The following is a 26,048-nucleotide window of genomic DNA, read 5'->3' on the forward strand; positions in this document are numbered from 1 at the left end:
GCACAGGATGCATAACTTTATTCATGTTTGTGTGTGTCCTCCACAGCACGCTCACTGTACACAGTAGGCCCTCAATATAACTTTCAATCAACTTATGAATAATTAAATTTCCACATTTAAGCAAAATTGAAAGATTTCCCCAGATCTAAACTTTGGATTTTAGACTTCTGTATGCTTCAAAGTGCATGGCACACAGAGCCCCAAAGCCCTTGTTGAACCAAACAGAATAAATCAGATTCACCCAGTTCCGCCCTGGCAGCGAGCGAGGTCTGCATTTGGCCGGACGACAGAATCCATTGCTATTAAATTCTTATGTAAGAGTTAATGACCCTGCCAGCCCACTTGACATCCCTCCCACGACAAGAGAAGGGGAAGGGAAGGGAAAGGAAGCGAGAGCACTATTTACACACTCATACTCTTTCGGTGGTACATGCACTGATTAATTTCTAGCCTCGATCGTAAAATACCGCTGCAGGCGCCGTGTGGGGCGGGCGGAGGGGGCGGCGTGCCGGCGTCTCGGTTGCGGCGCATTTAGTTCGGTGGATAAGGCCTGCCCACCCGGCACGCCCCGAGCTGGGGATCTGGGGGTGACAGCGGCCCCAGAAGGTGACTCGGTGCACGGTGGTCCCTGTGGGGTCCCCGCAGGCGCCGGTGCAGTCTCGGCCCGGGAGTTCGCCCGGGGACACCAGGTGTCCCGCCCCGGAATCCCGCGGCCCCGGAGCTCCGCTCCCGCCCGGGCCCCGTCGCACCGCGGGGGGCGCCGTGCGCGGCCCAGTCGGGCCTCCGCGAGCCCCCCGGCCTCGGCGGGCGGGCGCGGCGCGGAAGATGGCGGTGCGGCCGGGCCCCGGGCGACCGCGAGGGGCCGCGGCACTGCGCGCTCGGCTGCGCCCGCGCGGCTAGAGCGGCGCCTGGGCCCGCGCGGGCCTCCTCCCGCCCGCCGCGCCCCGCCCGCCCGCGCCCGCCCCTCCCGGGCCGCGGCCGTGCCCCGCGTCGCGCTCCCCCGGGATGGCCCGCGCGCCTCGGCGCTGCCTCACGGAGCTCACGGCGGAGCGGCGGCGGCCGCGCTCGGGGGGTGCGCGGCGGCGGCGGCGGCGGCGGCGCCGCGGCGCGTGAGGGGCCGCCTCGGTCCGAGTGGGCGCCGCCAACATGTCGGATACCAAGGTAAAAGTTGCCGTCCGGGTCCGGCCCATGAACCGAAGAGGTGAGGAGCTTTCCGCTCGTTTCTATCCGGGGTCGGGCTGAGGACGGGGGGCAACTTTGGAAAATGCGGGGCCGCGGGGCCGGGCGGCGAGCGCGCAGCCGAGGCCGGAGAGCCGGGCGGGGAGCGGCGTCCGCACCGGCCGCGCAGACCCGGGCGCCGGGGTCCGGCTCCCGCTCGGCCGCTTCCCGGGAGACTCCGCGCGGGCGGGATGCTCGACTTAGCAACATTCGTGTTCCCTTTTGCTTTCAGAACTGGAACTGAACACCAAATGCGTGGTTGAGATGGAAGGGAATCAAACGGTCCTGCACCCTCCTCCTTCCAACACCAAACAGGGAGAAAGGTACAGCGGGCGCGGAGAGGGCGGGAGGAGGATCCGACCCCGCAGTCTGCAAGTTTCAGCCAGGAAAATGGGAGTGCTCTTTCCTATTGTTAGGAGGGCGGCTTCAAGTTTGTCGCACGCTCCTGTCTGAAGCTGTTGCAAGTCCAAGTTCCTCTCCTCCGTTTTTGTATCCCCCGCTCTCCCCCAAATAGAGCGGCATCAGGCTGTGCACCCTGGCTAGAGCTAGCACCGGTCTTCCCCGGCCGGCTTCGAGGCACCCAGACAACGAGGGGCCGGATGGGATACTAGAGATGACTATTAGTCTAATGGCCACATTTTATAGATAAGAAAACGGAGGCCTGAATAGGCAAGTGACCACCCCAAGGCCTTGTTGGTGGAACCCAGTGTCCCAGGTTCCTTCCACCACCACTGCACTGTTTGCTTCATTTGGCAGACTTGTTTAGGGACTTTGCGTGTAAAATGAGGGGGGACCCTCATTTTACCCACAATAAAGCAAAACAGTCTTGTATGATGTAGGCTCTGGCTTGGATCATTTAAAATCTTTTTTTTTTTTTTCTGTTTTGGTTGGTGCTGAGTTGAGATAATGCTTGAATTTAGTGTACGAATTTTGATTTTCAAGGAAACAAAAGTGGTGTCCGAGCTGTGTAGACACTGGGGGGATGTTTAAAAGGGGGCTGCATTTACTAGATGGCAACATATTTGCATTTGAAAAGTTTAACTGTTGTTGGATCCTTATTAATTCCGCTCTGTTCAACGCAGCAGTATGGGAAAATGCCCTAAAATAATTTGAATATTTGGCATTTTTCTGGTAAGCCCCTGAAAAGAAAATGGAATTCATTCAATATAGCAATGGAATAGCTTATAAAAATAGGAAAGAAAAAACTGGAGATTTGGCAAAATTAATTCTTCTGGGACATGAGTATGAGTTTGTGTTTCTGAAAGTCACCTGTTGACTGATGCGCTACAATTTAGAGATTTTTGCTTTTCAGAGATTTTCACTGGAGACTCTGAAGTGGGGTTTGTTACTTTATTGCTAAAGGAGACAACTGCTTCCATTCTATAATCATGTGATGTTCAGACACAGTTTTGCTAAATTTGGGGGAAGAAATTATCAGGAGGTAAGATTGGGTTTTTTTTTCCTTTTTTTTTTTTTCTTTTTGTGCTGAGGCTAGCAATTTTTATTCAGTTTGCAAACATTTGCTACCTAGAGCAGATTGTTACTTTAATTAGTAAACAGCTAAGTTCTATTTAAAATGTGTTAAACTTTTCAATAATGGATGTATCCTTGGATAATATTTTTAGATACATTTTAAATATTTATAGCATTGTAGATACATTTATAGCAGTGTAGCTGTATAATATATTTTTGTGGTGATAGTAAATAAATTGAGTAAATTAAAATATCTACAGATTAAATTAGATAACCAACTCCCCCCCGCCAAAAAAAAAAACACCACAAAAAACAAAAAAAACCCCACAACTGGATGTTTTCATATTGTTTCAGAAAAAAAATTATTCTGGGTCTGGTTCTTCATAGCAGTCCGGGAAACAGGTAGCATGTTCTAACTCCTGTTATGTGGCTGCTGCTTCTGTTTTCCATGCTGGTTTGGCACCTGCTCCTTGTCACTCTTAACCATAAGGAATGCTACTTTTAGCTACTATTTAATGAAATGAAGCTTTGTCATTTGTGGGGAGAAACAGATTTAATTTTGTGGAATTTGGACAGAAATTATAACTGGACAGTTGGTTAGACATACTAAACAATCAGTTGATCATTTTTAGGGCTGCCCCTCTTCCTAATCAGGATCTTTTAAGTGAAGATATGCAGGATGATTTTGGGATTTATCTATCTGATTGTTTATTGAAATAACATCTTCTTTGGAGCTACAAGAATAGCATTGAACTATGGGTGTTCTCTTGTTCTGTCCTCCTGACAGATCTGATTCTTTGAGCAGTAGATGGGCCCTTTCTGTGGGTTTCTGCCTGGATACCCGTCATTACGTTTACAAACCACCTGAGAGGGGTCAACACAACCATGCTGCTTGTAGGTTAGGATTACTGTCTTGCAAGGATGGAGACACCAAATGCGTTTTGATTTTCATTATGCAGCTTGGTTTCATATTTCTCCACCAGGTTTTTTCTTAAAGCAACAGTGCATTTAAAAATAGAAACAGTTCCTCCCCTTGGGCTCTGGGTTGCTTAATTGTGACAGTGCTTCATGTTATGTTTACAGTTCATTTCTGTCATTTGTTTTGGGATAGTGCTCAGGGCAAGGCAAGAATATTATTTTCCTTACCTGGAAGTGCAAGGTGTGAAGTATAAGAAGTCCTTAAATTAATACTGGCAAACCTGTGTCAAATTGAGAATTACTATTTTTCTGAAAATTGCAAGAAATTATTAATGTGTGAACCATGAATAGACATTTTAAGTTAGTGGGTAAAAGTTTTCAGTCCTACCAGTAAAAACAAGTAAGAATGCGTTTATTTCCAGGAAAAGAAACTTAGCTTTCGTAATTTTCCCCTTTTATGGAATCAAAGCCAAGACTGCATGGTGAGGATTAGAAGATGACAGAGCATCTGAGGGTAAAGATGTTTGTTTTGGTCCTGAAATTCTAAGATTATAATACACAGCGCAGGTCCAGGTTAATCTTTGGCGTGTATATCATCACTGTTCTGAAACATTGAGACATGCATGAGTTTGTTTCTTAAAATACCATTGCTTTGTTATACAAGAGACATTTATGAACCTCAGATCGTGCAGGCAACATGGTTGGCACAGAAGATCTGAAGATAACTACAGGCCCAATAACTGTGGGCCTATACCAGAGGCTCTTACCTTTGAGAGATGTGGGAAGAGGGAGGAAAAAATAGTTAAAAAACAATGCGGTAGATTATGTAGACTATACTTTTGCCATTACATGTGCTATATTATTTGGAAATTACCTGTTTCCTCTTCGAGTTTGTGAGCTCCCTGAAGGCAGGTACCTGGTCCTGCTTACCTTGGTGTCCCATGCCCCTGAGCAGCACTTGGGTCAACGGGATGCTCAGCAAATGTCTGTACTGCTTAGGTTTCCAGTGTGATGGAGCACTGAGCAGGGGTTGTGGAAGTGACCCAGGGTTCTGACAACCTGCAAAGACAGGTGGCATTTCTGTTGGTCATGTGGATGCTAAGAGTTAGGTTCACATTTGCAAGAATGGGAGAAAGTCCTTTGTCAAAGAAAGTGAAAGCATACCTACCACAAATTATTTCTGGGTGATTTTGTGTACGTGCGCACGCACGTGCACTAGCATACGTGCCAGCAGGGTGTGGAATAGGATGCAGAAGCAAGGCAGTTGAGGAGGGGGGAATACAATGAGAACCCTTAATTTGCCAAAATGGGTAATAGTTAAAAAATCAAAGTATAAACAGATATATGGTAAAAAGTCTTTCTCTAACCTTTGCTTTTCCCATCTCCTCACCTCTCCAAAAAAGGTAATCACAGTCATTCATTGCTCGTACATATTTTCAGATACATGCATATGTATTGTTTATGTATAATTCAACACATATCTTTTCTATCTTTAAAAACCAGTGTATTAAGACTCATTCATTCTTTTTACATTTAGTAAAATGGATGGTAGTGGTGGTTTTAAAAATATAGATGAGTGGCTTATGAATCTGGCTTATGAATCTGATTTTAATAACTTTTGGGAAGTGAAGCTTTACCATGAGGAATGTATAGCGGAACTTGCTTTCTACAGAATTTTTTGTTCTTGATTATTTTACGTAAGTGAATTGTAGGGTAGGCATCCAAAGCAGTGTGCATATATAACCTGGCTAAGTTAAAAGAAAAAATGGGCTAAATTTGGGCTTCTAGTAAAAGAGCATGAAAGTTTTAACTTCTTGCTCATATTTTCCATACTTCAAGATGTGCAGCATACCTTGTAAAGTGTATGAGGGAGGGTCAGTGGAGGAAAGTTTTGTCTTGGTCAACTGCATATGTTTTCTAGTTTACGTATTATATGTTGCAGTTTTAATTTGTACACTGTCTCCTCTGCCATTCCAAACTGCTTCTAGGATGGGTTCTTCTACTCAAGTGTCTGTGTAGAGCAGAAATTTAACTATTAGTGAAAGTCATACAAAATTAAAAAGATCACCTAAGAAGCATAGTATTCCACATTATAAAATTATTACAGTGGCTTTGAATTCTGTTCTGATTTCTGTGTCATTACTCTTTTCTCTGGTTCGAATATTGCAGAGCTGATTTTAAGAAGGCAAAGAGTATTTAGGTTTCACTAACATAGGCGTGAACATGCTTCTTGTGTGATAGTTTAAAGAGCATTATAATGGAATATTTTCATTAGCTGTCAACATTTTCCATTTATTTTAAAATAAAGGTAGATTGAAATCTGTTACTTTTCAAAACAAGACTGAAAATAATTATAATGCAGTGTAGATCAATGATTTTTAAAGTTACTTTGTTCTTAGTCCACAGTTAAAAATCCATTTTATTTTATGAACTCGGTGTGTGTGTGTGTGTGTGTGTATGTGTGTGTGTGTGTGTATTCATGAAAAAATTTAATGTCTGTTATTTTCTATCCCTTCTGTTCCAATTCATTTCAGAATGATGGTTGTGACTTCCTGAATTAATTTCACAACGCACCAATAGGTCACAAATTTATAATTTGAAAAACGCAAGATTAGTGGGTAAGGGGTTGGATTCTGGATACACACACATATATGTACAGTGTAAAGTAGTTCTATAATTTATAAAGGCTTTGATAAAAAAATCCTCCTCTTCATTTCTTTCCCCAGAGGCAACCACATATAGCAATTTTAGCTCATTCTTTTGGAATTTCCCTCCATATTTCTGAGTACCATGCTGGTTTTGATTTGCTCTTTGTTCTCTTTCTGTGCTCTATCCCCTCCCCACCCTAGATTCTTCCCATTCCTCATTTTCCCGGTATAGTTATATAGTAATTTTGGTTCTGTCAATATTTAGTATTTACATTTTTTATATGACTATATATAACTCTGTTTACAGTTGAGCCATGTACTCTTCTAGGATCTCTTTTCCTGTCACATAGTACTTTTTGTTTTCCCTAGAGTTAACAATTATTTCTATTTTTTCCTCTCTTTGATTTGCTCTTTTTTCTATGTACTTATTTCAGTGTTGAAATTATCTGCTCCTTGCTTAAATCTCATTTCAAGGCATTCAAACTTGAGAGTATCAAGTACTCTCATGATTTTATCTTCTTAGACAAATATCTCCTGACCCTTCTGACATGCTCTTTTATGAACTAGTGGCCTTCTCTGTCTGGTTTAGCTGTTTTCCTGGGGTTTCTATCATATTATTATAAGGATTTCCTTTACCTTTCCTCTATGTGGAATCTCTTGTTTTTGTTTCCCTTTTCTTTCTTGTTTTACTGCTTCAATTTTATAGATCACATCCTTTATTAGCTTCTTGAAAAAGGGAGCTTGGGAGGTAAAGTTTTTGAAACCATGAAAATATCTTTGTTCTACCCACTCACCTCATTGATAGTTTGGATGGGTATCAAATTGAAGATGTCAGTTGCTCTAATGTCTTTTGTTTTCCTGTGTTTCTGTTGAAAAGTTCAAAGTTATTTGGATTTCTAATCCTTTGAATGTGACCTAGATTTTCCCTTTCTGGAATCTTGTGGGATATTCTTTCCTGAAAACTCATGCCCTCCAGTTATAAAAAAAAAAATCTTGAATTAATTCATTAACAAATTCTCCTCTTTATTCTTTTCTGGAATACTTATTTGGACATAGGGTTTTCTAAACTGGTCATCGATTTATTTTTCCTTTTTACTTTTCATCGCTTGTTTTTTGTTCTATCTTCTGGGAGAGTTCCTCCCCTTTATCTTTCAATCCTATGTTTAATTTTTCTTTTCTGCTGTTTTGTTTTTAATTGCCAAGAGCCCTTTTTTGGTCCCTGATTTTCTTTATTATTATTTTTTTAAATGGCATCCTATTCTTGTTTCTTGGTTGTGACATTCCCCCCTCTTTCTGAGGACATTAATGATAGTTTACTCTATATAGTTTGCTTTTCTTTCCCTGCCCTAAATTGCGTTGCTTTGTTTATTTGTGTTGGTGTATGCCTTTACTGTTAAGGACCTTTCTCAAGTGTAGCTGTATCCAGGTAGACTGGAGATTTTCCAAGGTAAAAGCTGTGTATGATTCATCTTTGTGTTCTCAGTGTCTAAATTCAAGAATGTTCAGAAAGCATTTTATAAATTCTTTTGCTATTTAAAAAAATAGATATATGTTACTATTAGAAACTTCTGTCAAATCCCTTTTCTATTTAACTTCCAACAATAAAAAGAAAAATAATGATTTTCTTTTTTTCTTAAGAGCATGTGTAAATGCTGGAATTGAAGGTGGTAGCTGCCCCAGAGAACTCTCAGTTACCCACGTTCATGAGGATAATTAATTGTAGTCAGTACAAAAATAGGAAATTTCTGAAAAATCCTATTTTTGTATCACTTTTGCAAACATTTCAGTTCAGAAAATTTTTTAGTCACCTTTAATTTAAAAATGTGTATGCCTATTGGGCTGGGAAATGTTTTCAAAATGATACTAAACTGGCCAGTTTATCATCCTACCACTTGACTGGGCTTCTTGTGGCAAAATCTAGCTAGAGGTAAGTGGAAAACTTGTACTGTTTCCAATTTTTAATAGCATTACTCATGTTATGGACTCATTTTGAAGAAATTTATAGGAACAAGTTTCTCCCAAATAGTAGGCTTCCTGAAGATATCAAGGTTGTCAGAGTTCTTCCGCTGCAGTTACGTTTTCTCAAACCTCCCTTGGCGCTAGAGTAGAGAAGGTGTTTATGCATTTAGAATTTAATGGAGTTTGGAGAACATTACCCACAAAAGAAACAGAATAGCGAGAGAAACCCAGACATACAGAAACAGATTATTTTGTACCTTGGCAATGTAAGAAATTAAGCTTACTAACAACAGACCTGTCAATAAAGGAAGTAATGCTAAAATTTGTATGAAAACATGTATTAAAACATTTAAGAGTTAATTTAGATGGGATCTTCTTTTCAAAGATCACTACAAAATATTTGTAGGAATTTAGACTTGCAAATGTACGAAGAAAATGTGAGAAACACATAGTTGTTGGGTTTATTTGGCACTTTACCACCCAACAACTATGTGGACTCTAAATAAGCAAAGAAAAAAGTCAAGTTTTTACATCTCTAAAATTTTACTTGTAAAAATGCATAATTCTTAATATATTTGATTGTAGGATCTAAGTTTAAGGAAGAAAAGTAGAGAGGAGAAATCCTTGTAGACTTTCAGTCCAAGCGTCATTTGCTTGAATCCAGTCTTTATTACATGTTACTATGAGGTGAACCATTCAGTGAATCATTGATAACGTAGTAGAACTATTTTACCAAATGTTCTTGCAATGGAGTTTTCACATCAAAACACAATTGTATCTTTTTAAAAAATTGCTTCCTTAGATACAATAAAATATTTTTGCACGATAACTATAAGAAGCATGACAGAAATAAAGAAGGGTAGTGTCATTGCTCAGCTAAGCTTAACAAATCAGTAATTCTTATTTTTTCCTCTACCTTCATTTTGTACTTACCCATATAATACAAATATTTACAATTACAATTTTGTGTTTTGCTTTTCTCCCATTTATATTTTGTCATACAACAGTTTTCACAATTATAATTTTAATAATTGAATAGTCTGTTGAGTTTTATAATTTTTAACCATTTCTATATTTTTGGACCTTAAGGTTATTTCTCGTAATGATTATAATAACTAAGAGCATCTTCATGAAACTTTTTTAGAACCTTTGCTAATTGAAAGCCATTTCTCCTCAAGCAAGCTTGTTAACATAAAAGTATATCTTTGACATTTTATTACAACATGAACTGTTCTCTTACATTATAATGGAGTTAAAAGTTGGTAATTTTCAGATATAAGTACTGTTTCCCTGAAAATAAGACCTAGCCAGACCATCAGCTCTAATGCGTCTTTTGGAGCAAAAATTAATATAAGACCCAGTATTATAATAATATTATGTTATATTATATTGTACCCGGTCTTATAGTAAAATAAGACTGGGTCTTATATTAATTTTTGCTCCAAAAGACGTATTTGAGCAGATGGTCCGGCTAAGTCCTTTTTTGGGGAAACACGGTATGAAATAGATCATGGAAAAAAATGGTTTTGTATGGGGAGTAATAGGATGAGTGGTTTTGTCATTTGAGTATGTATAGAATCATCTGGAGAGCCTTACCCCAAAAGGTTCTGTGCAATCAGCCTGGTGTGTGGCTTGAGAATGTGCATTTCTATCAAGTTCCCAGATGATGCTGTTAGCTCAGGACCAGGTTTTGAGAATTACTGGTCTAGACCAGCACTTTCCAATAGAATTTTCTGTGGTGATGGAAATGTTCTATATATCTGCTGTCCAATATGGTAATCCCTAGCTATATATGAGTATTGAGCACTTGAAATGTGGCTAGTGCAATTCAAGAATAGAACTTTAGATTTTATTTAATTTTCATTAATTTAAATTTAAATAGCTACATAGGACAAGAGGCCACTGTATTGGACAGCGTATGCCCAGAGATGGTTCTCCTTCTCTAGATTAGAATTAGAATTAGATTAGAATTAGAATTAGCAGTAGATTAGAATTACCTGGGGTCCATTAACAATAGATGCCTAGGTCCCACCCCCGAGATTCTCGCTTAATTGGGTTGTAGTGCCACTTGGACATTGGGATTTTTAAACACTTCCCAGGTGTACTAGTTCCTATTGTTGCTTAACAAGTCACCTGAAAACTTAGTGCTCTCAAACAGCCATTTTCTTAATGCCCATGGATTCTGTGGGTCAGGAATTCAGACAGAGCAAAGTAGATACGACTTGTCTCCGCTCCACAGTGTCTGGGGCCTCATCTGTGACGACCAGAAGTTGGGGTCTAGTCATCTGAAGGCTTGACCAGGTTGACTGCCCAAGGTGGCTAACTCACAGGGCCGACAGTGGCTTCTCATGTGTAGCCAAGGTTGAAAACCCTGCGCTAGTGTAATACACCAGATTTTAAAGCCTGTCCTTGCAACTGGTCCTTTCGTTTATGTTACCATTTAGATTGTGATCATGTATGCAAATCCTCAGAACCATTAACTTTCTCAAAAGTAATGTCTGAAAGCCGTGTAAAGTCAACCTAAATATACCTTATTAAGGCAGTTTATGGAACCTGAACAGAGTTTGCCTGTGCCAAGCGTATGCATAATTGTGAAAATAAAGTCTCAGATAGCTAAATAAATTCTCTCCCATTAAAAGCTAAAAGCCTTCTACTCCTAGCCAGGTGTATTTAACCAATGAACTGGGTGGGAAGTCTGGGTGCCAACTGGTTCCGCCTCTAACTTGGTCTGTTTCCTTAAACTAGCCATTAATCCTTTTCCATCTGAGTTGTTCATCTGTAAAATTGAGGGCCAGACTAGATAACCTGTAATTTAAACTCTAAAGTTCAGATTTATCCCAACTGTATTTAAATGTAAAGTTGAGTCAATGAGAGTAAGTAGGTAATATTTACGGGGCCTGAAAAGGGTTGCATTGTACTTTGCATCTTGTCAGTGTGTTGGGAAAGCTGGATATGACAGGGTCACTGTTCTTGGCAGGCTGTTTGCCTGCAGTAGCTGATGAGAGAATCCAAGGTGTCAAGTGAAGCAAGACAGCCACTCCGAGGAGCCAGGGTCCTTACAGACATTCTACGTGCCTCCTTCCTTGACTAGGACAGCAGCTTTTGTATGTGCTCGCAGGGCGTTGTATTAATAAATCCTCTGATTTGGACCTTTTAGTTAGTTTTTGTCTTGTACAGTTTAGTTCTTTTGGGGCTCAGTGATTTTTAAGCTGTTCTTGCAGGCATAACAGCTATTTTATGCAGTAAGTACGTATGTATGTGGGTGGAGAAATGACATTTCCAGAGCTGTTAGCTTACAGCCTCCGTGGGCAGCTTCTTTTGTTTCTGAGGATTCTGTTACAACCCTACGGAACTACGGTTAATCCCCAATATTTCCTATCTTCTATAGTGGGACAAACTCCAAGGTGTGCGTGCATGCGTGTGTTTTTCCCTTGGGTTTGTGCCTCTGACCCTTTCTTTTGAAAGCATAGTGGAGGTAGTCATTCCCTGGAGTCCTTCACAGAATGGTCCGTAGGTGTGATGAGCTTTGCTGCTTTCAGAAGAGGCGTGAGGACAGCCTGTTTGCAGTTCCCTTGAGAGAAGATGTTTGGAGCTTTGTTTTTTTTTTCGTTTTTAAAGACAAGGAACAGGAAGGAAGCCTTTGAGTTAAGGGAAGCTTTATCCTTTGCTGTTGGCTCTTTGTGTTGTTGTCTTGAGGGGACACTCCCTAGATTGTTACACCCGCCATGAATGACCACAAATATTCCTGTATCTCCAGCTGGGAGCCTCAGAGGAAAATCAGAAAGGCAAACAATGGTGAACTGCACAGACTTTCTGTTGCAGCACTGAGTAGATTTATCCTCAATTTTGGAAAGGCCGAATACAGTAAACTCACATGTAGCTTGTTAAAGGGTTTAACAAGCCTTTAAAATACTTACATTCTATAGTTTAATAAAACAGGTCCTCAGAATCAATGCTTTGTGTGTGCACATACCTATTATCCCAGCTAAACAGAGAATGTAAAAGTTTATAGCTGAACTTGCAGCTGTAACTGCCCTTTTTTAAATTGGATAACAAACTGGTAGGATGTTTTGTTTTGCTTTTTGTTTTCTATCCTTAACTACTTCTATTTATATAGCTAATTAAAGCTTAGTATTCACCATACCAAATCATAGCAGGGAGTGGTTTCATTATAACATTGAGAAAGATCTTTATAAGCACTTGTTTCTCTTGGATAAAGTTTTAAGTAGGGAGGAGTGTGGTAGGGAGAGCTTATCAAGATAATGGTGTTAAATTTGAGCAGCCTTATTCAGTTTTAAACATCTGCTTTTTTGATCTAGAGTTACAGTACAAATAGGTAACATTAGCATGGTAATGTCTAAGTTTTTTTGCCTCCTGGAAGTATTGCTAGCTTTCATAGTTAGAACTGTGGTCCTCTCTTGAGGATGGCAGCTTAGTCTGCATTTTTATGATGAATTATTCAGTGGAAATGCTTTCCCAAAATTGCTGGTCTACTGTACTCCTAAGGGACTTAAAAAAAGTTCTCTAGGCAGGTCATTACTGTGTTTCTCTGAAAATAAGACCGGGTCTTATATTGATTTTGGCTCCAAAAGGCACATTAGGGCTTATGTTCAGGGGGTGTCATCCTACTAGGGCTTAATTTCTGATTAGGTCTTATTTTCGGGGAAACACGGTATTTAACTAGTGTTTTCCAAGGATAACTTCTAGCTGTCCTTGACCATTGGTTCCTAGACTTGAGAACCAGAATTGTAAAAGCCAGCAGAAATAAAAAATTGGATAAACAGAGTTTCCAGCTTTTTAAAAATGTGCTGAGAAGCACACTAAACCCAAAACACCACTATATCTTGATACTGTATGTAATAAAGGAATCTTAACAACAGAATAGAGGAAGGGAATAATTAAAATTTAAATATCAGATACATTTATTTTTGTAAAAAGCTTACCACTTGCTAATTTGCCTTTTTCCTGGGAACTGATGAAAACACCAGATCCCTGGACTGTGGGTTTCCCTGGCATCCGTGATGTCTAACAGGACATCAACCTGTTGGAGTTTTTGAGCGTCTTGGACTCTGTTGGCCTTTCAGGCCAAAGCTTATACTATACATTGTTAAAGGATTTTTTTTCTTTTAAAAATTGAATAGGGTTCTCCTGATTTGTGTGTGTAATTGAATTTTTTAATTGGCAGCATACCTTTGCTTTTGTAGTTTGATACATTGAAGTTACCTCACCAATCTATTTAAAAGTTGGCCTAAACAAACTTTACATTTTCCTAAGTATTGTGAACTACCTTGTAACTGAGCCAGAGCTTTTACTGTCAATGAAGGAAAATCTTTTATTTGCCTTTTGTATTTTTCCTGTGGCCATCAGTTGGGTGTGAATAACTCATTTTGTGAAACACTATCAAGTATTGTGACAAAATGGTGTCACAAAAGCCACGGAGTGGATTTTGGAGGCAAGCTGCTGATGTTTGAATCTGTCTACTACCGTGTTGCCACGAAAATAAGACCTAGCTGGACAATCAGCTCTAATGCGTCTTTTGGAGCAAAAATTAATATAAGATCTGGTCTTATTTTACTATAAAAGACCGGGTATAATATAATATAATAAAATAAAATATAATATAGTATAGTATAATCTAATTTAATCTAATATATAATATGTAATATAATATATTAATATAATACCGGGTCTTATATTAATTTTTGCTCCAAAAAATGCATTAGAGCTGATTGTCCGGCTAGGTCTTATTTTCGAGGAAACAGTAGCTGTGAAATGTTGAGCAAGTCCCTTAACCCTTAGGTCTTGGTTTCCCTATCTGTGAAGTGAAAATAATAAAAGTGTAGAACTCATAGGGTCGGGTTAGCACGGTGCCTGGCACACAGCAGGCACTAAGTGTTGACAATTTCATTAGTTTTATTACTGTGGAACTCTTAAAGCTTATTGACCTGGGTTTTTTTTGTTTGTTTGTTTGTTTTGATTTTTTTACACTTAAAAGAGCAGTTAAAGAAGGAAGTGTCAAAATTCTTTTAAATGTTACAAATTTTTTGATTATCTTTGATTTAAATGTGGACACTTTAAGACTACCTTTGCGATGTCAAATCTGGTACTTCACCATCTCAGCTGACGGACAACAGGGGAACGGATGCTTTGCTGAGATGGACACAATGAATTTTGTTGAGAGGGAAATTCTTTCTGTCACAGGTGTTTACCAGTCTCTGGTAATTCTGCAGTCATTCCTTTAGGTAAAGAATCTATGTCAGGAAATGTAGATGAATACCTGTAAGAAGTAAATGTTCTTGACAAAACTTTGCCATGTTTTCAAAAGTGTGTGTGCACAGAATGGGACCTGGTGATGGCAGGATGCACCAGAGCTGTGGACTAATATCTGAGGGGGAAACCTCAGTGCAGAAAGCTTGTCTGGAATTGCACCTGTTGTCAAAGTACCTGACTGACATGAGGGCCTGTTATGGGTCGTAGGGGTGGGACTCTAGCTCCAATTTTGGAACTTGAAGTCTGTGTTCTGGTTATTGGATACCGGTCTCCTTTGTTACCTTAGACCCAATACGTTCTCAATAAATGTTTGTTGTACTTGATTATATTTTTGTTAATTGGATATATGGTTACGAGGCTTTAGTTGGTACAGGGGATTCATAGATGGACGTACTGCCCGATCAGAGATGGACTTGTGAGAAAATGACTGTTGGAGTTACTGACACGCTGTGTTCAGTGATATTGGGTTTCTGCACTTCCTTTTTTCTTATTGAGGCAACTGACTTGCTCTCCCCAGTCCCCAGGCTGGTGACTCTTGTTCTGTTTATCATACTGGACCCATGGACTCAGGGCTCTTAAAAATTCAAAATAGAGAAATATTTTTACTTGTGTATCTGGTTCTCTGGCACCCCTTCCTTAAGTGAATATCTTTTATCCCTGAGCTCTCTTTTATTTACTTACTTATTTTTGGTAATCTCTTAGTTTTTGGCATTCCTTTCCTCACACTATTTTATAGAAACATCCTAGTTTCCTTTGAATTTACTTGTCATTTTCTGAAAGATTTTTCAAAAAAATATATATTGTACACACCTAAATGCATGCATATTTGTGGTACCTTTTTTTTAATAAAGGAGAGATGTATGCCCTCAGAAATTTTGATCAGTTTATCCATTTTTGTGTGTATGCAGAAATACAGTAAAACTAAAGGGAAGATAAAACATTTTGATGTACTAAACACTTTGTACATTTACATGAATGAACATGAAGTGTGGGCTGAGCTTTTTTTCTGTGCACATAAAACATCTCAGCCAACATTCACGGCCTGCGGCTTTGAAAGTGGGGAAAGTACAGGCGTGTGTTTCTCCTGTTTGCCTCTCCCTGCTCTCAGCGGTGCTCTCTGAGTTAGCCGCTTCACTCTTTGTTCCACCCCTGGAAGCAAAGAACAGGATGGGGTAGTGGGAGGAGGAGCACCAGTGTCCAGATGGCCTTGACTTTCTAGCCCCTGCCCAAGGCTGCCTTGGAGTCAGCAGTAGGCCAAGACACGTGTGGGGGGTTGGGTGAATGTTTTAAAGTATGAGGGATGTATTATATATCTTCAATTTTAAATTAGAAAGATAAAGCCTTTTACTTGACAGCCTTCCTTACTAGACAGCTATTACTCAGCAAGTATCAGATCCAGTCAAAGTATCATTCCAGGTATGACACTGAGTGCAGAGGAGCATTTTTATTTCAGGATTCTGAGGGAGATCTAATGACAACTGGAAAGTAAATCGATTTCAGATCAGTCACATGCTTACAGCAGTTTGCCTGCTTCAATTACCAGGTAGTTGTTTGTTTGTTTTTTAAATTAATTTTAATGCTGTCTTTGACTTAAACATCTGGATCCTGGATAGCCCTGGCTGTGGGTATTAGTGACAGGGAACATCTGCCTAAGCCTCTTGTTTAGTGAATTCTAGGGATGTGGGTGACAGGCTCTGGCCTGTGTGCTGAGCAGAAATCCATTATAGCTCTGGATTTAAAAGCCATGAATCCGTTCTCCTCATCATTCTGGTGCCCTTCCTCCATCCATGTGGCCACAACCTGTTGCAGTGAATAAAGACAAAAATAAATAAGTGCTGCTGAAGGTCAGCTTGTTCACATGTGTTTGCCTAAGGTGGGCTGCTGTGAAAATGCAAGCACATTGGTTCTTGATCTGCTTTAGAGCTGGACGATTATGAGTAATGTGGTATTTGGGGGAGGACTGAAAACGCTTGTTCGAATTTGAACTTGTAGAAACTTAAACAAAAGCCACCTCTTTCAAAGGTATCTCCTCCTTTATTTCACCAAGCCCTTGGGTAGAACGAGGCATTTTAGAGTACTTTTGTTTCTTAGTGTTTGCGGTGCAGGATGCCTGCTGGCCAGAGCCTTGCAGTCCTGTGCATGAAGGCTCCTGCCTCACTGCTGTCCCAGATGTACTTTGTGTCCTTAGGACTTCACAGCTGCCCTTTGGTGAGTTAGCTGGAGTTGAGAAAAGCTGTAGTTTAGGAACTGATGTGCCTTTCAGGGCCTGGAAATTGGGGAAAAACAAGAATGCTCATATTTCCAGTTTTCTGAAAAGCTGTTTCTCATGTTTGTTCTTCAGTTACTTGTGGCTTCTCGCTTATAATGTGGCCCTTTAATAAAGACTTCTCATTTCGCAGCAAGGTATTACATCAGCGCACACAGCCGCATGGCGCTAGAGTCATAACTGTGAGTGTCCCTGCGTGACCATTGTTAGTGGGGGCAGACGCTCTGGCCAGTGTCTGGTGCCGCCTGTTCTGGGGGCTGTTGCCTGGAGGTCACCAGTCCTCAGGTGGAAACTGCCGCACAGCACACGCGCTCTCACTGGGGTGGCAGACAGATGCTCAAAGGGCTCTGTTGCTGCTTTGCATAGCTTAGAGAATGAGCTTTAGGGCACGTCATCTTCAGAACTTAAAGCACTTGTTTCTCGTTTTGGCTGGACTGCAGCTTTGCTTTGGACTGGACTTTTGGGAAGGAGCTTGACATTTTATTTAATAACCGTCCAATCTTCTTTGCCTCCATTGGCAATTGAGGAGCTCTGTGGATGGTGGAGAGGAGATAGAGCACATACGGGAATGATGTGGTACCTTTGTCCCCGTACACCACCCACTTGCCACCTCCACCCTGGAGGTCAGCTGATCCCCATGTGGGGCAGGCACAGCTGCGCAGGTGTGCTCTGACAAGGCTGCCCAAGGGGTTCTGGCCACACGCCTTGGGAACCGTGGGAACCGTGGGAACCATGGGTCTGTGAAAAGCTGTTCCAGGCTTCTGGTCCTTCACTAGTTTCTGGAATGTTTTACAGGTTGGAGGCACAGCTTCCTGTGGACATTTTGTTAGTGCATTCGTACATGCTTGCACGCTTGCTCATTTTTATTTAGCTTATTTACAAGCAAAATACTTGTAAAGTACCGTGGCATTCATTTACTGACAGTTCATTATGGCTCTGTGAGTTCAGTCGTGGAGTAATGAGTAAATGTTTCCACATACTTGAGTGGAGGATAATGACCAACCCATCCATGTCCTGAAGAATTTGTGCAAATGGCTTCTCACCTTTGCTGGACTATAAGCTTGTGAGCAGAGCCCTGTCTTATTTATCTTCTGTTTCTTCCCTGCTCCTTTCCCCCAGCAGTAGTACGTGCTGTACACAGTAGGTGTCCTCTAGATGTTTAGGACTAGATGCCATGACAGATACGGACATGCACTTTATAAGAAGAGCTGTGTCGTGAGACAGGAGTCTGTAGGTGGAGCGTTAGGATTTGATCCTCAGGCAGTATCCTTCATGTCACTTGTGGTTCTGTCTCCACTAGCCTGGGCCCTATGAGACCTTTAATTTTCGCATTAAATTATTCCATAATGACAAGCTCTGCACTATCGTGTGGCTTTTTTGGATGCGGCCGTACACGTGTAGTTCTGGCCACTTACCACTCTGAGCACCACTGCCCAGGGCTGCCACACAGGCCGGCTCTGTTAGCACGACTTAGCCTAAGAGGTTGCTTCAGCTGGGGCTTCACCCAGACTTTGACACGGTTCACATTTTTAGTGTTCCTGCACAATCTACAAGGCAGCCTCAGCAAATTCTGTATAGATGCCAGGGCAAGAGAGTCCTGTCCGAGGCGGTCATGACTTTGGGTATGTTTCGCTTCCTGGAGTGCCACAACTCTTGTCTGCCCCAGAGTGGTGTGTGGTCCCAGACGGGTGTACCCTACACCAACCCGACTCGGTTGGTGTTGATGTGAGTCAGATTACGTGAAGTTTTTCCTCCGGTTGTCATGGGGTAGAGGGGTAGAGGGACAGAGTTGAAAGAAAGAGAAGATATTGGAGTCCGGTGCCTGTAAATGTGGGACATCTCCGTGAGCAGCAGGGAATGATGGCCTGCTTGCCCTTCTTTCTGCTGGTGGGTAAGGGACCTGTCATTGTCTGGTTCCTCAATGGCAGTTGGGTTGATGCTGCATCTTCCGTTTGCCCTTGTGGCAGGTGTCAGTTTTCGTTTTTGTTTTTAAAACTCTGAAACGCACAGATCAAGTGACACTCTGGAATATGTCAGTCCTCCAGGGGCACTGAAGGTGGTCGGAAACTCATAGCCTGCTGTCCAAGAACGCACGTTGGAATGGAAATCCTGTGAGAATGGCGTGCTCCAGGGATAGCTTTGAATCTATTTTTATTTATGTTTTTAATAAGCCACTACAGACTTTCAGTCTTTATTGACTATACAGATTTTATTAAATAAGCCATTAAAGTTTTTATTTAGTAAGTACCTTATGAACAAGTTACTTTTGGTGTATCTCCCAACAATTCTGAAACATTAAGGAGTCATAGTCCCATGGCTGAGCCTTGTTGGTTCAGAAATCAGAGCAGGAAGGCAGAAGACTCGGGCTAAGAGCAGAGGGGCAGCAGCTTCTAGGAAGTGTTGCTCATAGCAGTCTGTGTGGTGGGGTAGTTCAGGGCTCTGGACGTAACCAGGTGTCCGGGCTCCTGGAGCCCACGGTCCTTCCAGAAAGGCTTCAGATGGCTTTCTCTGCCTTAGACAAGTTTAGGTTTCCAGTCCTTGAGCAGTTGAGTGCTCTCTTTCCTTCACAGCACTTTAAAAATGGTAAAATAACAAACAAAACAGTTCTACTTCTGTTATTGTTTTAATCCAAGTACCTGTGTGACTCACTTTTTACGAACTTGCAGCTAACTTTTGCGTGGCTCATGCAGGTGAAATGAGAGGCATATATCCTTCCTTCCCTTTTTGAAATCTCCAATAACTTTTTAACATGTAATTTTTCCTAGTTATAAAAGTGATGCCCATTCATTATTAAACAGCTTAGAAAATGTAGGCCATTAGATACAAAATTAAATTTGCTCATCGTCCTATTAACATTTTGCTTCATTTCTCTTTTTCTGTGCATATTATCTTATACTGCTGAGATGAAGAACTTAACTTGTTAAGGTTATGAAAACACAGCAATGCATACGGCCTCTCAGCTGTCACACTGTCTAAAAATTTAGAATACTGAATTCAGCGAAGCATTGGTCCAAGTCAGAGTTCTATCTTACTAACGTGTTTTTTTTTGGCTTTGGTTTTGCTTTATCTTTAATGTCTCCCTTCACCAACATTTTCCCTTCCTTGGTCGACCTTCCCCCTGAGAAAGTGTGCTCAGTACTAACGGGATAGAATGTCCGCTAAGCTAAGAGCAGTCCCGCTGGCGTATTTAGAGTTTTCCTGGCCTGTTGATGAAACAGTGCGAGGAGCACGAGTCCCGGAGTCTAGGCTCCCTGGGTGTGAAGCTTGGCAGCTGCATTTCTTAGCTGAGTGATCTTGAGCGAGCTGCTTAATGTCACTGGGCCTTACCTTCCAACTGTGTGTAAACGAGAGAAAGCACTTAGAGTAATTTCCAGCACGTGGTAAATAATGTGTCAGCTATGTTTTGTTAGTCTGTTATTATTACTGTTAATGCAGTAAGAAGAACCATAGACAGAGGGAGGATAAAGTAGTGTGATGCACAGTGATGATAAGAACTACAATACTGATAGAATGTCTCGGGATTCTCAGATGGGGAGGACGGAGGCAAGCGAATCTATGCCCCATCTATGTTGAAACGACAAGCGTTGTGTCATATTTGGATTAGATTTAGTAGACACTTGTTATTCACACCCTCCTTCTTTTGTAAATGCTCAAAGTGTCACATCTTGACCAGTGAGAATCTTAATGGTGTTCTTTCAGCTGCTCTTCAGAACTTTTGAAAGTGTACTTGATCACTGGCAAAAAATATGTTCCAGGATAATGAATACTTACTGTTCCAGGATATAACTCCGTTTTTTGGAAAAGAACGTTAGAGACAAATTCTAATTCTAAGAGTTAAACCAAGTCATCTCTTATGGATACTAAAGTTGCTGTGTTAGGCCACTTCAGAGAGAGAATTAAAGTATACACACACAATTTTTATGAGTTGACATTGATAATTTTCATTTTAACTGATACTTACCTATTTGAAAGTTTTTTAGCCCAATATTGTACTTCTTTGTAATTTGATGAGCACGTGGTCATTCCTCAATTTAAAATCATGACTAGAGCTAATTAATGTATCTTACCACAAAGATAAATCTAAAATAAAACAACAAGGTCAATATCAACCATGATAATAAAGCTACTGGATGAGGAATAAGTTTGAATATCCCCAATATCTTCAGCGGCTGTGCTCTGAAAATATCTCACTAATGAAGCAGTTAAATTACTTTGTTTTGAGTCACTTGTAATATATTTTTCTCCCTTCCTGCTTCTAAAAAGAGAATGGAACTTTTGACTCAGTAAAAGCTATGTGAAATTTCGTAAGGACCAGAGAACCAGTTTCTATGTCTGAACTATGAGTTTCTCTCCATAATTGTTGACATATTGGCCAATAAAATGGTCTTTAGAAGATTTTAATCAGATAGATCAAAAGCCTTATTGTTCTTCACCTATGATTTTTAATATTTGAATGTTATTCTTAGATGGTCAAGTTTTGGATGGTTTGTATGGCTTTGTGGCTTTATCTGGGATAAAATCAAGCAACTTTGAAGCTCTACAGATGGCAATAACCTAAACCCATGAAAAATTTGCCAGGCGAGTGTCATTTTCGTCTAATTTTACATGTTATTACAAGAAAAAAAATCTTAAAACTTCTGGGTTTCTCTTCAAGAAAGCAGCATCAAGTGTATCTTTTGACAGCGTTCCACTTATATTTTCCTCCTCAGTGTAACACTGAAATTTTCTACTGTTTTTATGAATTTGATTTACTGGTCCTTTAACCAAAGATTAGGTTCAGTACTTTTTATTTTCTTTGCTTTTTTCTACATTTGAGGGCAATAGGGTATAAGGTACAGTTTCCTGATGTCGACTAAAATGAGATTTTATAAAACATCCTTTTAGGCCAATAAGTGATCTTAGCTTCTTAAAAGTAGAAATTTGACTTATTTGAGTATCATTTTCCTTTTGTCTACCATTCTTCAAATGCATTTTGTAAAAATTAGGTAGCTGCAATATGAACAGCTAAAAGAGAAGGAACAGAGTTCATGGAGCTGATTTACTCGGAACTGAACAGTTGGTTCCTGGATAGTATTCTTTAAAATAAACTTTATTGAGGTATAATTTACCTACAACAAAATACATCCATTTTAAGTGTATATACCTTGTTAAGTTTTATGATTGCATACACCTGTGTAACCACCACCATTACGATATAGAACATTTCCATCACCCAAATACTTCTCTTGGGCCCTTCAGCAGTCACTGGTAATATATATTTTTCATACTGTAGTGTCTTCTCTCCCTATGTTATTTCACATGCCACTGTTACACTCTCTCTGCCCCATTCTAGTGGGCAGCAAAGGGAAGCAAAAATCCTTTGCTGTCTACACCCAGTGCTTGTGCAGTTGTACCATATGGGGTAAGTGATTGTCCATGTGAACTTGACGTGCAGTAGGAGAGAGGACAGACAGACCTGCAGTTTAAATAATTGAATCATGCATATATGTAAGACACTTCAACCAAGCTGATACGTTGAGCTTGGTTCTACTCACTGCATTGTCATTAATAAGCCAGGACTAATTGGAGAAATCAAATTTGAGTCAAGCATGAGGATAATTCCAGTTGAAAGGAAAAGTATTGATTGGCTGCGTTATATGTCCAACATCTAGAAGCTGCAAGGAGAGTGAGAGAGAGAACCATGGGGAATTTGTCAGGTTAGAATACACAAAACCGTGGTGCCCATTCTGTGGCCGAGTGTGTGCCTTTGGGTGACCTCTAGCCTCGGGCAAACACACATGTCTGCGCCCACACCAGCATCAGCTGTGCCCCAGGGTGGGGCCAGTGGACAGATGGCTGCATTCAGCTCCGCCCTCCCCCGACACGCCTTTCTGGCTCCTGCCTCTTCCTGGCTGTGCTCATCTCTGCGGCCTGTGTCCTCTGTTTTTTTTGCCTCTGTTGCCAGGTGCTTTCACAGATCTTCCCTGGGCTGTACTCTTTTGTGGCCTCTTTTGTGGTTTCGTGCTTGCTTCTCTCCTGTGTCTCAGCCTATGCAGGAAAAACTTGACCTGTTATGGCTGTTTCAAGCCTGTTCTTCAATTTATTGCCATATTTTCACTGAATCTAAAATGTTATCGGTTATGAAGACGTATTGGTGTTTGGGTGCTACAAAAGGAAGAAAAACTGTTACTAATTGAGCCGTTAAACCTTGATTGTAAGATATATCCTAATTCTAAAATGTTAAAATGTGGATGAAAGACAGTCTCACCAACCAAACACTGAGTGCTCCAGAACACAGACTGGAGCAGAGGGGCTTAGAGGGAGGACATCCAGGGTGAAGGGAGGATAAGAGAGGTCGTTTGAAACGCGGGTAAGACAGCCAGTGTACACGGTAACGTCTGTTTGCTGGAGGTAGACCTCATTTTTGGCTGGAGGACCCTAGGAACCCATGCAAAGAGGAAAACACTATCAGTTATGATTAGCTATAGCAAGAAAACAAACCAACTGCTCAACAGAACATAGCTCTTCTTGTTGCTAAGTCCTGGATGAAACATGTCCTTATCCTCTTACAGTGTCATTTAGTGAACAAGATCCTTAACACTCTCTACCATAGTCACTCCTTCCCCCCAATTTTAATGAGGTGTAATTGACATGTAACATTGTATAAGTTTAAGGTACACGTGATGTTGATTTGATACACATATGTATTGCAAAATAATCACCACCATAGCTTTGGCGAATACTCCATCACGTCACGTAATTACTATTTCTTTTTTGTGGTGAGAACATTTAAGATCTCCTCTCTGAGTAACTTTCAAGTATATATTAATAATGCAGTATTTTTAACTATAATCACCATGTTGTGCATTAGATCCCCAGAAATTTAAATACAGTCGTTTTGATTAGTCTCTTTTGTCTGATTAATTTATGGTAGTAAGTTGGTAAAATATTATAAGTGCAGGTTGCCTTTCCTGGTCTGGCCTAATTCAAGGATAGTATAAAGAGAGCTTAAAATAAGCTTGGTGCTTGTTGGGCCGCTTATGTGGTTGTTTCAGGTCCCCGACTTCCTTGCTGGGGCTTGGTTTAGCTCACGTCTTAATAACTTACTTTATATCAGTTGCTTAGTAACTTGCTTAATAACTTGCTCCACATCAGTTGCTCCCTCCCACTGTGGTGGTCCCTGCTCCTTATCAGACCTCTGCCCCCCACTCCAGCAAAGCCCATCCCCTTGCCATGCCCAGATCTCACTGAGTTGCACACCCAAGTTCTCACTTCCTTAGTTTCTCCAGTTTAAAATGCTTTTTTATCCTCCTCTCCATAAACTCACATTCATTAGTTCCTTGTAGATGATTCAAAATGCATCCTCCTCTAAGCATCTTTCTCTGACACTTTTCTTAACTTCAACCCCCCTTAACATTATTTAGATAATTTTGATCATGTTATCATGAACTTGTTTATTTGCTGTTTTATAATTTAAAAATAAAATGAGTTACATGGTAAGCTTCTTGAAAGGGTTTAGTTTCTTTTACTTTGCAGCCTCATAGATGTCTAGTGCGGGTGGACACTGGCCAGCACAGGTAAGGAATTGATGGTATGTGTTCTCTGAGTTCTGTCCTCAGTGGGGAGCTCCATGGGGGGCTTTCTTCCCAGCTCCTTTCGAGTTTACTTTGCCATTTCTCTGTACTACTCTATGATGGACACCGCAGTTCCATCACAGTTCTTTACTTACCCGTATTCTCCTGAGAATTCTTTACTTTTTTGAAAAGGACATTTCTCTCCTGAAGAATGACATCAGAAGTATTTATCAACCATTTAAAACCGTGGCTCTTTTGCATCAACTTAAAAATCTCACATCTCTCTGAGAGATGGTATTCTCAGATAGCCTCTGTGGAAAGGAAGGGGGTGGTGCTCTGTAGCCTCTCACCAACTATAATTGACATAAGACTATCCTGTCATGTAATAGTCTTGAAGGCTATTACTTTAAAATAGTCACGGATTTGTTGGCCCAGCCTGATCACATTTATAAGTGAATATTTAGGTTATTAGAACGAAAAATAGTGCTTGTGGGAGAGTTTTGCTTAACAAAGATGACTTGGTTTTGAAGGTTAACCCTGTTATTTTCAGTTATTATTAATTTGTTAAGTTTAGTCAACAAACATTGGTGCCCAGAAGTTGATCCATTGGTGTTCCCAGTCAAAGCAAAATCCCAAATTATTTTTCATGGCTCCCCACTCGTGAACATTTTTTTACTTTTAATTTCTTATTGACTCATGTTTTTTTTCTTACGAGTCTACCATGTTGGCAACTTTTAACTCCTAAAGTTTCTCTACTGGTTGGGTAATCGCAAATGCCATTCAAAACGAATGCATGTTTCTAGACTCGGACCATATCCTCTTGGGGAGAGCATGTTGGTTGGTGGGAACTGAGAGCTTTTAATTGCATGAGGAAATCTGCCATTAGATGTTCCTGATTTTCATGTTTATTTTTTGGTTAATATGGAGGTTTAACATAAATCTAATTGAAAATGATCTGTCCTGTCTGAAGAGGGGTCGTCCCTACTTTAGGCAGGATACATCTCTACTTGTTGGGGAGAAAGCTACTGGTGTAGAAGGTACTGAGATCATCTTGTTTGAGGGTTGTTTACAGTGACTGCCTGTTTCTGGCCAGTTTATTTTTCTAAGAATAAAACATTCTTTCCTCTCCTGCTTTCTAGCTCCTAACTCGGATGTGTTCATACAGAGAAACATCTGGTATTCCGAGAATTTTATTTTTAGTGGCAACTGAATATTTTATAAAATTCCTTTTACATTGCGGCTCCCAAACATGATGTAGCTCAATTAATAAAAGAGCCATTTGCAAATATACATAAAATGCATGGTTTTGTGTGGGTGTCATTGAGTTTTCTGTGCAGGCTCTCTAAACAGAAATGAGAATGTCTCTGGAAGCTCCAGAAGCTCGCACGAAGCTTCTGGCATCCTGCCAGTTTTGCTAGTCATTGTGTACGTAGCACGGAGCCTTACAGTAAGTATTGAATGAAGATTCAGGTGTATGTGGCTCCTTAAACAGTGACTTGTAGATAGCCTACCAACATAGTAATTTTTTATATAGAAATAAATAACACAAAACGTTAGCATTGTCAAAATAATTTTATAATTGGATTTTTATACATTCAAGAAAATAGTGGATGAAAATGAGTTTAGCGTTTGTATGAATAAAACCACGAAAGTGGATTAGATGGAGTAAATGAAATTAAAGTCTAAGAATAAATCACACCCCAGGAATTAATTGAAAATATCACATTATACATTCAAGGTGAA

General features: G+C 40.5%; 1 protein-coding gene across 9 annotated transcripts in view; it reads left to right on the top strand.

Moving 5' to 3' along the window:
• Window positions 1-964: 964 nt before the first annotated feature.
• The window catches only part of KIF13A (kinesin family member 13A), a 187,102-nt gene continuing 162,018 nt past the window's right edge, over window positions 965-26,048 (top strand). For 5 of the 9 annotated variants that reach the window (XM_074335184.1, XM_074335183.1, XM_074335185.1 and 2 more), the window contains exons 1-2: window positions 966-1,201; window positions 1,451-1,541. In XM_074335184.1, the coding sequence (XP_074191285.1) occupies window positions 1,147-1,201; window positions 1,451-1,541 (146 nt within the window). In that variant the 5' untranslated portion in view covers window positions 966-1,146. Of the gene's footprint in view, window positions 1,202-1,450; window positions 1,542-26,048 lie in introns of all 9 variants that reach the window. The other 4 variants (XM_074335179.1, XM_074335181.1, XM_074335182.1 and 1 more) reach the window with 1 other exon arrangement.

This window comes from Rhinolophus sinicus, linkage group LG06, assembly GCF_036562045.2.
Source record: "Rhinolophus sinicus isolate RSC01 linkage group LG06, ASM3656204v1, whole genome shotgun sequence".
NCBI lineage: Eukaryota > Metazoa > Chordata > Mammalia > Chiroptera > Rhinolophidae > Rhinolophus > Rhinolophus sinicus.